This window comes from Ictalurus punctatus, chromosome 23 (genome assembly GCF_001660625.3).
Source record: "Ictalurus punctatus breed USDA103 chromosome 23, Coco_2.0, whole genome shotgun sequence".
In the NCBI taxonomy this organism is placed as follows: domain Eukaryota; kingdom Metazoa; phylum Chordata; class Actinopteri; order Siluriformes; family Ictaluridae; genus Ictalurus; species Ictalurus punctatus.
This window is the reverse complement of record NC_030438.2, coordinates 8,045,792-8,057,500: the sequence shown is the minus strand read 5'-3', so window position 1 is coordinate 8,057,500 and position 11,709 is coordinate 8,045,792. Positions and strand designations below refer to the sequence as shown.

General features: G+C 43.3%; 1 protein-coding gene across 2 annotated transcripts in view; it reads right to left on the bottom strand.

Annotated features, from left to right (window-relative positions):
- The window catches only part of zfhx4 (zinc finger homeobox 4), a 74,205-nt gene that overhangs the window by 4,654 nt on the left and 57,842 nt on the right, over positions 1-11,709 (bottom strand). The window contains exons 5-9 of one of the 2 annotated variants that reach the window (XM_053674741.1): positions 10,951-11,067; positions 6,586-6,719; positions 6,041-6,241; positions 5,694-5,805; positions 308-5,548 (exon numbers count right to left, since the gene is read on the bottom strand). In XM_053674741.1, the coding sequence (XP_053530716.1) occupies positions 308-5,548; positions 5,694-5,805; positions 6,041-6,241; positions 6,586-6,719; positions 10,951-11,067 (5,805 nt within the window). The remainder of the gene's footprint in view (positions 1-307; positions 5,549-5,693; positions 5,806-6,040; positions 6,242-6,585; positions 6,720-10,950; positions 11,068-11,709) is intronic. The other variant, XM_053674742.1, reaches the window with a different exon arrangement.

Sequence of the window (11,709 nt, the reverse complement as noted above, 5' to 3'; positions counted from 1 at the left end):
AACATCTGCGTTTGGTTCTGTTATGGATCAAAACTGTGGCATGAGCTTTAAACACAATGATGATTACACAGGTATGCAAAGTCCATGTTTAAATAAGAGCGAAACAGAAAGCAATTATCATGTACAAATCACAACACATCGATAAAGTAACTCGTTCCATGTTTTTGCAATAAATACATGCACTAATTGACATGATTCCAATGCATCGGTCACTCCTTAACAGCATGATGGCCAGTGATCATGTATGAATATAATGCAGAAAATGTTCTTAAAGCTAGCACACTTATTGTCTGTCATACTAACTCACCAGGGGTGTTTGGTGGAAAACCTGGAAGTGATGATGGCCCATTGACACCAGGAAGGAGTACTGGTGGGAGTCCTGGTATTCCTGGGTAGCCAGTTGGCAGGCTAAGGCCATGAAGTGCATTATTGTCCACTGCAGGTTGCTGCTGGGCTGGCAAGCTAAGGACGTCGGTTGCCTTCTTCAGACGGTCGAGCTCTTGTTGAGCCATAAGCTGGCGGACAGTGGTAGGTGCGAGATAGTCCTTTTCTCTGTCCACCTGATTCCCCAGGGTTTCTTGCACCTTCGCAATGTGCTGCTTAGAGAAGATGTGATCACGAATAGAAAGTCTAGCTGTATACTTCACAGCACATAAAGTACACTCAGGCCTCGGTCCATCAGGAGACCCTTGGCTTATCATGAATGGCTTTCCTATGTTTATTTTGAACTTCTTTTCTTTCGCACGGGCATTCTGAAACCAAACCTGCACAACACGCTTTGGCAGTCCTATTTCGTTGCCCAGCATTTCGCACTCCTGCATCGTAGGAGTGCGATAGTCACTGAAGCAAGCCTTGAGAACTTTAAGCTGTAGGTTGCTCATCTGAGTCCTAAAACGTTTGTGTCCGGGTCTTTCTGTACCACCTTTTATAGATTTGAAGGAATTCGCACTTCCAAATGGACTAGGTGAACTTGGATCAGCCAAACTTGAGGTTTCACTTTTATCGGCATTATCATCTAGGTCATCGTCTCTGGAGCTGAAGTACTGCTCACTATCTCTGCCAGAGAAACTTAGTGCTGGGCTCACCATGTTGAAGGGGAATCTATCGTCAGTAAAATCAGACATTTGTGCTGTAATCGTTTTATTCTCACCCAGTCTTTCCCCACCGTTGGCTGTGAGGTTCTCAACCTCATTATTGGTCTCATCTCCTGTCGTTGCGTCACTTATAGCTGTGTTAATCGATGAAGTCTCATCAAAATCTATTTTGTTAAGATCGCATGAGACTTCTGCAGAATTCATATTAAGCCCTTCAATCTCATCACTGTTTTCTGCTTTTAAGGATGAAGGGCTCAAGAAGTTTTTTAGGTGTGCCTCAGATGATTTGACTGGGGTGGAGGATGCAGCTGGAAGCTCACACTCATTTACCTCAGTCTTTGGTGGCAGTGGTGGATACTCCATGAAACTGTATTTATGTGGACTTTCAGCACCCTCATCCTGCAGCATCATCGGACTTGGGGGCAAACTAAAACCTGCTTGTTTAGCTTCGTGCCAATGCCGTGAGCGTATGTGACTGTCAAGGGCCGACTTAGCCTTGAAGAGTGCTCTGCAGAAAGGGCACTTTTTATGAGTTTGGGAAGGCCCAAGCGCTCGAAATTGACCTTTTCTTTCTCTGGCACGGGTATTCTGAAACCAGACTTGAACTACTCTTTTCTTTAGTCCCACTTCATGGGCAATATGATCTAACATTTTTCTTGTCGGGTTAGAATCGAGTAGATACTTGTCATAAAGGATCTCAAGTTGCTCTGGTGTTATAGTGGTTCTCAGACGTTTGTCTCTGTGCTGGTCTTCGCCAACACTTCCACCTTCTTTATCATTTGGGCCGTCCTCTTTATCATCTAATTTACGTTTTAAGGAACCAGAGCCAGTAGCAGAGCCTAGGCCAGAGCTACTCTGCGATGGTATCTGGGAAAGTGCTCCGGACAAAAGCTGACTTGTCATTAGAGGGTTGTTGGGGTCAAATATCATGTAGGGCATATCTAATGGCCTTTCCAAGAACTGAGAATGCAAGAACTGGTTTTGAGCTGCAAGGAAATGCATATGCTGATGTTCCTGCCACAGTTCGACAGTTGGGAAAGCTATCTTGCATTGGTCACACTGATACTGTAACATTTGAGGAGGGATGCTATTGGTAAGTGACGAGAGTGCAATGGAGAGAGGACTGGATGGGACGGCTGCAGACTGAGGTTGGGAGTGCGGTCTTGTCATTTGTGACTGAGGCATTTTTTGTGGAGGAGGTTGAGGGGTAGACGCTTTAGATGGTCGTGGATCAGCTACTATTTTTGCTGCTTGTGAAGGGGCATTCTCGATCTGCTTTGTTTTCTCACTGGGGATTTCGGGTTTGGGTGAAGTTTTCCCTATTTCAGGTCGAGGTGATGGCATTAGCGGGGAGCTGGAGCCAGAACTACTTGCTGTGACAGTGGGTTGTTTAGTTAACTCCGCTTGCCTCATTGTGGTATGCTCACAGTTCTCTGCCATCTCCTCGGAGTGGATTTCATCTGCACCATCATCATCTTCATCTTTGTAGCACTGCTTCTTTTGGTGTGTTATCAGGTCAAATATTCTAGGGTAAATAACATTGCATTTCTTACACTGGTACTGCATGTTGTTGGTCCGGATATAACGTTCATTTGTAAGCTCTTTCTTTTCACTGTCCTTAGTATCGGCTTGGTTTTCGTAACTCTTTCTTGCCTTTTGGCGGGCGTTTTGGAACCATACCACGATCACACGTGTTGGCAGGCTGAGAACCGTAGAAAGCTGCTCAATCTCGTCGTCTTTTGGGTAAGCGTTTGTATCAAAGAAGTCTTGGAGGACTCTGAGTTGGTAGTCTGTAAATCGAGTTCTTGAGGATCTCTTGTTCATGGTCGCGTCAGTCTTATAGTATTCTAGTGCATTCATCTGGGATTCCATTCTGATATCCTCCAGTGTGGTCAAGGGTGGAATGCTGAAATTGTAAGGAGAGTCTTTACTTCTCTGCCTCTCTTTGAAAAGCGTGTTGCGGAACCAGTGCTTGATGACTTTCTGTGGAAGGCCGGACTTTTCTGCCATTTCTTGTATCTGATCCTCATTAGGGGAGTTGTTGATATCAAAGTAAGCACGGAGGATTTTCAGCTGATCATCTGTGATTCTGGTACGAGGACGCTTGAACTGGGATTGCCGCAAGAAGTTTGGATCCAGTCCCAGTTGCTGTTGACATAACTGTGTGAGGTCAGAAGATAAAGAGTCCATTGTTGGAAGCTGTAGCGCGAGCTGTGGGGGTAACCCAGGATGTTGCACGGACTGCATCATCAACGGTGGGAAAATTGGCAAGTCAAGAGAGACAGGAAGCTGCACTTGGGGAGGTGCACTGGGTGGCGGAGGTGGTGGAGGAGGGGGTGGTGGTGGCGGTGGTGGAGCTTGTAGGGGTGCCGGAGATGGTGTTGGTGCCTTTCCTACTGTAGTGGTGGCAGGAAGAATGCTTGTTGGAGGTGGGGGTGCTGGAGGTGGGGGAGGTGGTGGCGGCGGAGGAGGGGTCTCTGGAGAAGGTGGATTTATGGGATAGAGCTTATCATATGCCTCTCTGTACTGCTGTGCAAACTTCTCCAGCTCCACATAGGGAAAGAACTGACCATGCACATGTTCCTGGTGGCTCTTGAGGATTAACATATTCGAGAAGAATTTTCCACACATGCCACACTCTAATTTGTCATTTATTTCTTCCTCTCTGTTCTTTTTCTGGCATTTTTGTCTGTTCTCATTGTACTGAATTACCAGTTCAAAGCCAAAGTTTTCTAGTAAGGCTTTTGCAGCATTACCCCTGGCCCCCGAAATGATGCGTGGTGGAGGAATGAAAGGTTCTGAAAATTTTGCCTTTTTGGAATCCTTATTTTCTTTATTGTTATCAGGATCATTGAGAGCATCTTGCTTTGCTTTGTTGTCTTGCTTCTCCGTGTTTTCTTCCACCTCTCTAGACAGCTGAATCTCAGACACAGCGATATGATTGGGCTCTGGCTTGGGCTTGTGGCTCTGCTGCTGGCCTTTTTGTTGCTGCTGTTGCATCTGAGAGGCTTGCTGTTGAGCTTGTTGCTGAGAAAGCTGAAGCTGCTGCTGGCCCAATTGGTGCTGTTGCTGCATCTGCTGCTTTAGATCCTCAAGGAATGACCCAGTCATGCCTGGCATCCCGAACGCAGCTGAATGCAACGCCAGCTCAGGGCTGATATTAAACTCGGTGCCAGGAATATAGAACGGGAAAAGGAACTGGGGTTGTTGAAATTGTAACAAAGCTTCTGGTGTCATTGGGAAGTGGGGGAAGAATGCTGGATTCAAGAACTGTGGCTGGAAGAAGGCGGCCTGCTGCTGAAGTTCATGTTGCAGTTGCATCTGAAGCTGCGCTGGTGACGGGGTGGACTGATGAGTTTGCTGAACAGTGACATGATCAGTAGTTTGCTTTATGTTGACTTCTTTGGTATCTACATTGTTCTCTTTGTTTGATGATACTGGTAAACTCACAGATTCTGTGATTCCCTGACTGACTGGGACAGGGCTGTTAGATGGTACAGATCCACTTCCACTTCCACTTCCGCTACTGGAACTGCTGCTCGTTTCCTGTTTGGCAGTTCTTGCTTTAGTCTGATGAAGGACAGACCTCATATGAATCTCTAGGGTTGAGCTTTGGCTATAAGCAACGTTACATATATTACATTTGTATGGTTTGTTGTCAACGTTGTTGCTGGGTTCCTGGGGAACCGGACTCGAGGCTTCCTGGAGAACTTTCTTGAGCTTATGCAAGTGCGAGACAGAGTTGTAATGAACGAGCAGAATGTTCTTTTGCGTAAATGACTCCTTACACACAGTGCATTTGTATGGACGAGACGGGTCTAGAAACTTCTCCATTGTGAAATTCGGACCTTTTCTAAAAGGCAAGGTCCGCTTTGGTTCGGAACCCATCTCATCAAGCAAGGAGCTACTGTCACTTCCGGTAGGACTGGCCTTCCCTTCTTGGTCCAGCTCGTCATCTTTATCCATTTCCTGTTCTAAGGCTTGTGCCTCTTCCAGTGCTCTTGCCTCGCTCTCTGTGATATCACCATTGAGGGGTAGACTTCCACACAGCTGCTGCACTTCAGCTTCACTAAGCTCAGGGTGACCGGTCTCCAGGTGCTTTCTGAGGGCGAGGAACGTCCTGAAGCTGCGCTGGCACAAACTGCACATTGTGGCCGCCCGAATTGCGTGGTATTGCGAATGTATCTGAAGCTTCTGCAACGTCTTGAATGCCAGGCTGCAGTGGTTGCAGCGATATTTATAGACGTGGCGATCGGAGACAGAGAGCTGCTGGCGTTTTTGCAGGTCACTCAGGTGTTCCTGCAGGGAATCTGGGCTCTTCCTATCTTGGCCAGTGGCTTTTTTCCAATCTGGAGCTTCAGCAGCCTCTTTCGGTGGCTTGACTTCCTCGTTGGCAAGCTCAAGGTCACTTTTCTCTGTGCCCGTGCTATTTTTCAAATCCTTAGAGCTGTTTCCTGTTGAGGTAAAGAAAGAGGGGATATACGGCATATATCAGAAATCTTGTTGAGAGATTATTGCTTTACCTTTCACAGAATGTTTTAAAAAAATTTTTTTTGCAATGTAGTGCATTTAATTATTAAAAGACTAGATGACGCTTACCCATGGGCTTTCCAGATGCATCGGCTGAAGAGTTCATTACAGATGGTGCTTTGTCTTGTACAGGTGCAGGTATCAATGAATTATTTGGCATTGTAACATCTGGACCTGCCACCTGGAATAAATATCAGATAAATGCGGTGTCAGTGAAACCACACCAAAGCACCATGAATGAAAAAAAACCAAAACACAGAATCGACATAAATTAGCAAATGAACATAACTGAAGCTATTATAGGTGAATTTGTTGTATTTATATTAATTACTGGAGTATATGGTGCAGAGGAAATGACTTGCTGCGCAGTCACAGCAAACCCGACAGCCTTGAACATATTTAAATGATTTACGTACTGTCATAAGCAGCTTCTCCACGCAGTCTGGAGCCACGCTGTGGAGGTGTGTGAGATGCAGCTGCAGGTGAATCTTGTTGCTGAGGACATCCTGACACAGGGGACAGGAGATGACAGGCTGCATGGAATGCTGGGACATGATGTGCAGCTGCAGACGGTTTGCGTCCTTGCTGCTGTAATTACAGTACGGACACTGCTGCACCTGAAAGGCATGGTCGATATATCACTATAATTAAAGCAGATATACAGTATATCTTTGCATTTTGAGATATTCAAGAAATTTGCTTATGTCGTTAATGAGCAAAACATGGTCAGAATTTCTTACGATGACTGACTCTCATTACAGGGCATAATATAAAGTGCTGTTTCCCACCACCTGTCTTAATGTAATCCATTTCAGAAATGGCTCAGAGTCCTGCAAGGCAGGCTAATGCATTATAATTTTAATTAGAAACACATATAATTTAATGCGATACAAACGCTTATAGGCCTCGACGTGAACATAAAGACAGACCCATCAATTTAACATGGGAAGCAGTAACTCACTTGCTCACTAGTAATCGTCTTCTCCTCGACAGATTTAGGCCTCTTGGGCGGAGTGTCGTTTTCTTTCTCCTGTTGAAGTGCACGCTTCCCCACTGCAGCATTCTCCAGAGTTTCTTTAGCCAGTGTATTACCCCCTACAAAAAAACAACAACCACAAAACAAAAACAAAACATCTTCAGTCACACCTCACAAATAATAACGACCTCATCATCAAACCTCAGGCGGAGATATTAAGCATAGCTCAGAGTGGCCGTTTAAAAGACAAAAAAAAAAAAAAAAACGACATCAAGTAAAGGTCTTAGAGAAGTGAGACCCAAACAAACACTGCGCCATAAATATAAAAGAAAAGAATGAACTCTGACTCATACTAATCTACTTTATTGCCGGCGCTGCAATATCAAAAAAAAAACAAAAAAAGACCATAAAAACAGGCCAAGCAATTCCAGTCATGAAGATATTCAAAATAAATGGAGAGTCACAAATGCATTATCACTGTGCTGTACGTCACGGTACCATTATCCAGGCTATTTGGGTGTATAGATTATCAAATCACCTTCCTAGCATTACCCTAAATATCCGTGCCCGACACAGAGCACTGGAGGAGGCAAAAAATGTTATTACCATTTCAGCCGAGCTCAATTCAGGAAATCAGCCCCCCAGTTGTATTTAGAGAATGCTGCACAGAGTGATAAATCTTTCATTACCCTCATCTCCAGACGCAGACAGCGTCCCAGCCATCTCGCTCTACGCAATTTATCCCCTCCCCGAGTATGCAGAACACAAAGAAACCCCTAGCTGCCATCTCTCTCGCTCTCTCTTTCTTTCTCTCTCTCTAATCTGGTCACTCTGGGGTAAATACTCTTGTGAAGCAAAGGATGCAAAAAAAAAAAAAAAAAAAAATGCACTGATTTTAACGGGTGTATTAGTTTTCATTTTATTTGAATTTCCGTTGCATGTGCATGCAATTTAATTCTTTTGCATCACGAGGTATTCTAGTTATTTTATTGTAATCCGACATATCAAGAGCGTGACATATTAGACTGTCAAGGAAAGTGACACAGGAGGGGGAAAAAAAACAAAAAACAACCCCACAAGGGCACAATACAAATTTCCAAGAGCATCAGAGAATTTTCTGTAGCCTCAAATTGCTAGGTAATCTTTTTTACCCCCCTTCTTCCTGGCTTTGATATCCCTGCAGCGTTGGGGAGGCATGTCACATACATTTCATGACAAACAGAAAACCTCATTTGCCAGGCGGGCATTGCCTCATTGCTGCACCGCATCCCCTGACCTTTTTTTCTCTCTCTCCTTCTTCTCTGTTTATTATGAGTATTTCTAATTTTAACTTTCAATTTTCGCCATCTTCCAGTCAATTTGCAACTAAATTATTTCCAGGGTGAGGAGCCGATTGCCGGACGACTGGGTGCGGACGCATTTCAGGACGCGATGAGTCTTTTCCATTGATTGCCATCATACTGAATGTAAATGCGTAGTCTGGGAAGGGGATGGGGGCGGGGTAGGGGAGTAATCGGATTTCGTGCTACATGAGGATCCATCGCTATGATTTATTTTCTTAGTCAACGAACTGCTTTAATAAGCACTTCAAAACAAAATGGATACCATGTAAAGACAAAAAAAAAAAAAAAAAAACCTCAACGCTGTCTGTCTGTCTGTACATACGAACATGGAGGAAAAAAAACAGAGACACACAAATGAAATGACATAAAAATGAGAATGTATTATAAACCTTGACCCGTATAGCCTTCATCTTATCTTTTTTTTTTTTTTTTTTTTTTTTAACAATAAAAATGCTTTTGTATTCTGTGGGTGGCTCTAATGCATTTCAGGTCATCCTTTCCTTTTCGTATTTTTATACCGTCGACTAATTGAAATAGCTTTTTTTTTCCTTCTTTGTCTTCAAAGCAACGAAGCCGGAGATAAAATAACGGTGACATTGTTCCCATCCCCCATTGACAAATGCATTTGAAAAGCAGGACCTTGGTTGATTAGATAAATCAAAAAGTGATTTATGACATTCAAGCTGTATGCATTATAAGAAGCAGGGCGGCCGGCTAGCCACCCATCTTTATTTACAACTGTCAGAGATCTCTACAAGGCCTCTGATTGTCCTACAAAGAAAAAAAGCAGAAATTTGACCGCCGCATATGTCTACCATCTTTCGGTAGTTTTAAAAAGGTATCGCGGTATCATGGGTTTTTTTTTTTTTTTTTTTTACAGCGATTGTCAATTATACAGGACCTGCTTGATGAAGGCAGCACGAATTTACTATTCAATTTCCTGGACCTCAGACCCACCGGTCTGGCTGAGGTTACAGCGCTATAAATAAACCCGGGTCTGAGACTCGGAGTAACTTTAGTGATTTACGTATAATACTGGGTTTAAGGTCATGAATTAAGCTTCACTTGATACCATATGAACGTCACATTTCGAACCTCGAGGTCAGACAGCGAACCCCCTCTGCTTTACTCCTAATCCTGAGCACATCATGATTTCAGATGTGACGTGAACGGCCATGTTGTTGAAAAGAGAACCCGTAGCTGCAGGGCTTCGATTCAATATGTTAATAAACTATTAATGCATTTTAATAGAATGATTCTCAGTCGTGCTCATTTCAGCAGTAATGCTTCAAATCCAAATTATACTTTTAAATACGGTTTAATATGCGACATTGTGTATTGCATGCTTTTCCTTGGTATTGCATAAGATATTAATAATAATAATGATGATAATAATAATAATTTTAAAAAAAAGTGGTCTTATGAACAACGAACAATTAATTTCTTTACTAATTTAAAGGAGGTGTGCGGGACATGTTAGCATTCACGACAGCATTCGTTTTCATCTCTCTTAATAGTTACAGTCTTATTTTTGTAGCCCAGAGCCATTGCACATATTATTAACATCTCAGCAAAAACAAAGTTGATCCAGATTACAAACATTTGCATGAAAAATGCAGCTCGGATTATCATTAATCCATGGTGACACTTGATTAAAACGAGAAAGTAAATTAAAACGAGGGAGATCACATGCACATATTCTAGCAGCTGGATATTGTAAAGATCTCCGTGATATTATTTGATATGCTGGGAAGTGGGGGGGAACATACTTAGCATACAAGTTCAACAGTATAAACCCTTAAACGTGTTACGCATAAACCCTGACTGTTCCATCCAACAGTAATGGATTAACGTCTCTTCATAAATCAAAACAGAATCCGTTCGAGTTTTAAATGTCGCCTTTTTTTTTTTTTTTTTTTAAAGCACTATTTAGCGCAAACAGGCTTCGACGAAAAACACGTTTGACCTCGGCAGATCCGAGATGTTAAATGATGCCGCGTATAATACAAAGTGCAAATTCTCGCCTGCTGCCTCAGACAGGCCTGTCACAGATATATGACTAAAAGATAGATGACTAGCTAAACTAATAGGCTCCGTCCTGTTTCAGCGTTTCTTCTGCACCATTGAACCCAACATTATGTAGCTCTAGGTATGGCGTGCATGAAAAGACATCCAATGTAATATTCATGGTGACCACAGATTTCCATCTCATACATAAAAAAAATTAAATAAATAAATAAAAAATAAGGCGTGTATGAATTCTTATTCGGCGGCGCAAATAAAACAAAGCCTGAGGTAACAGTGCCAGATGCTAGCTCCAGGGGCTGTTCCCTGATCGCGACACAATGCTGTTTTGTACGGATTGTTGTCCTTGTTAATGTCCTACCGGTTACACAGAAATGTAGATTTGAAGTTAAAGCCTGGGACAATGACGGGTGGAGTGCTGCCTTGATTTAAAAGCGGGGGGGGGGGGGGGGGGGGGGGAATTGAAATAAGGGTTACACGGGTGCAGTAAGACGAGTGCTGTCTAATCCTCACGCAAAATTAATATGTCATCAGAGGAATGGCGAGTACACTGAAGATTAATGAAAGGCGCTTAAAAATTACAAGCAACTGATTTGATTTAAAAAAAAAAAAAAAAAGAAAAAAGAAAAGAATAATAATCTCACGGGTCATTCTGTAATATTATTCCGCAACTCCACATCTCTGCATCTCTGCTGTCACATGGTTGTGATTAAAAATGGGTCAATGGGAGGCTTGTGATAGCATTCACATGCAGTCCACACATGCAGCCATTATTAGCAGGAAAAAGCCCCACGGTGGAGATGAAAGAGGCAGAGGAGCTAGAAGCCCAGGAACACTATGAGCGTTTGTGTATGTGTATGTATGTGTGCTGAGTGTGTGTTAGTGTGTATTAACAGGGAGGGTTAGTAAGTGAGTGAGTGAGGGAGTGAGGGAGGAGGAAGGGAGGGTGCCAGAGACAAAAGACCAAAACTAAAGGTCTTACTGGAGTCTTTCTCTGTCCTCTTGCCCTCCTGGCTTTCTCTCTCGCTTGTGTCTTTGTCCTCGGCCGCAGCCACTGAGGAAGCTGGTCTCGGTCCCTCGGTGTCCTCACCTGGTTCCTCTATAAGTGAGCACACAGGAAGTGGCCGGGTTACCCACGTTACCGTGAAACCATACCGGTGTATTTCTGTGTATGAGGGCTGGATCTTTTTCTCTCTCTCTCTCTCACACACACACACACACACACACACACACCTCACCAGACTGTTAGCACTAGGCAGATTACAACAGTCCTCGGCTTGGCTTCCCTTCTTCCCTCCATCGTTCTTTCCCTCCCTGTGCGTGTTTAATAATTCTGTGGATCTCCGCTATGCTGCCAGTGGATTAATCTGTTTATGCTGTTAGCTGCTAGGTTGAAGCTGCGCACCTCTAATCCCTGAAAGGCCCACTGTTCCCTTTCATCCAGAGATCATTTGTCTCTCACGGCACTGATGTCACATTTTAATGAATTTTTAGCAGGCTGAGTATTGCCAGATAACCAGGCTCGCTTCTCCCGCTTCTCTTCAGCTCATTCTGCATCCGCAATACCGCATGTCAAGAGATGAAATATATATATATATATATATATATATATATATATATATATATATATATATATATATATAAAAGAAATTGCAAAAATGCCTTGAAGGAAATTTAATAAATTAGGAAAAATAAAACAACAATTGTGAACAACCTTCAAAATGCTGTGCTATTCGATTTG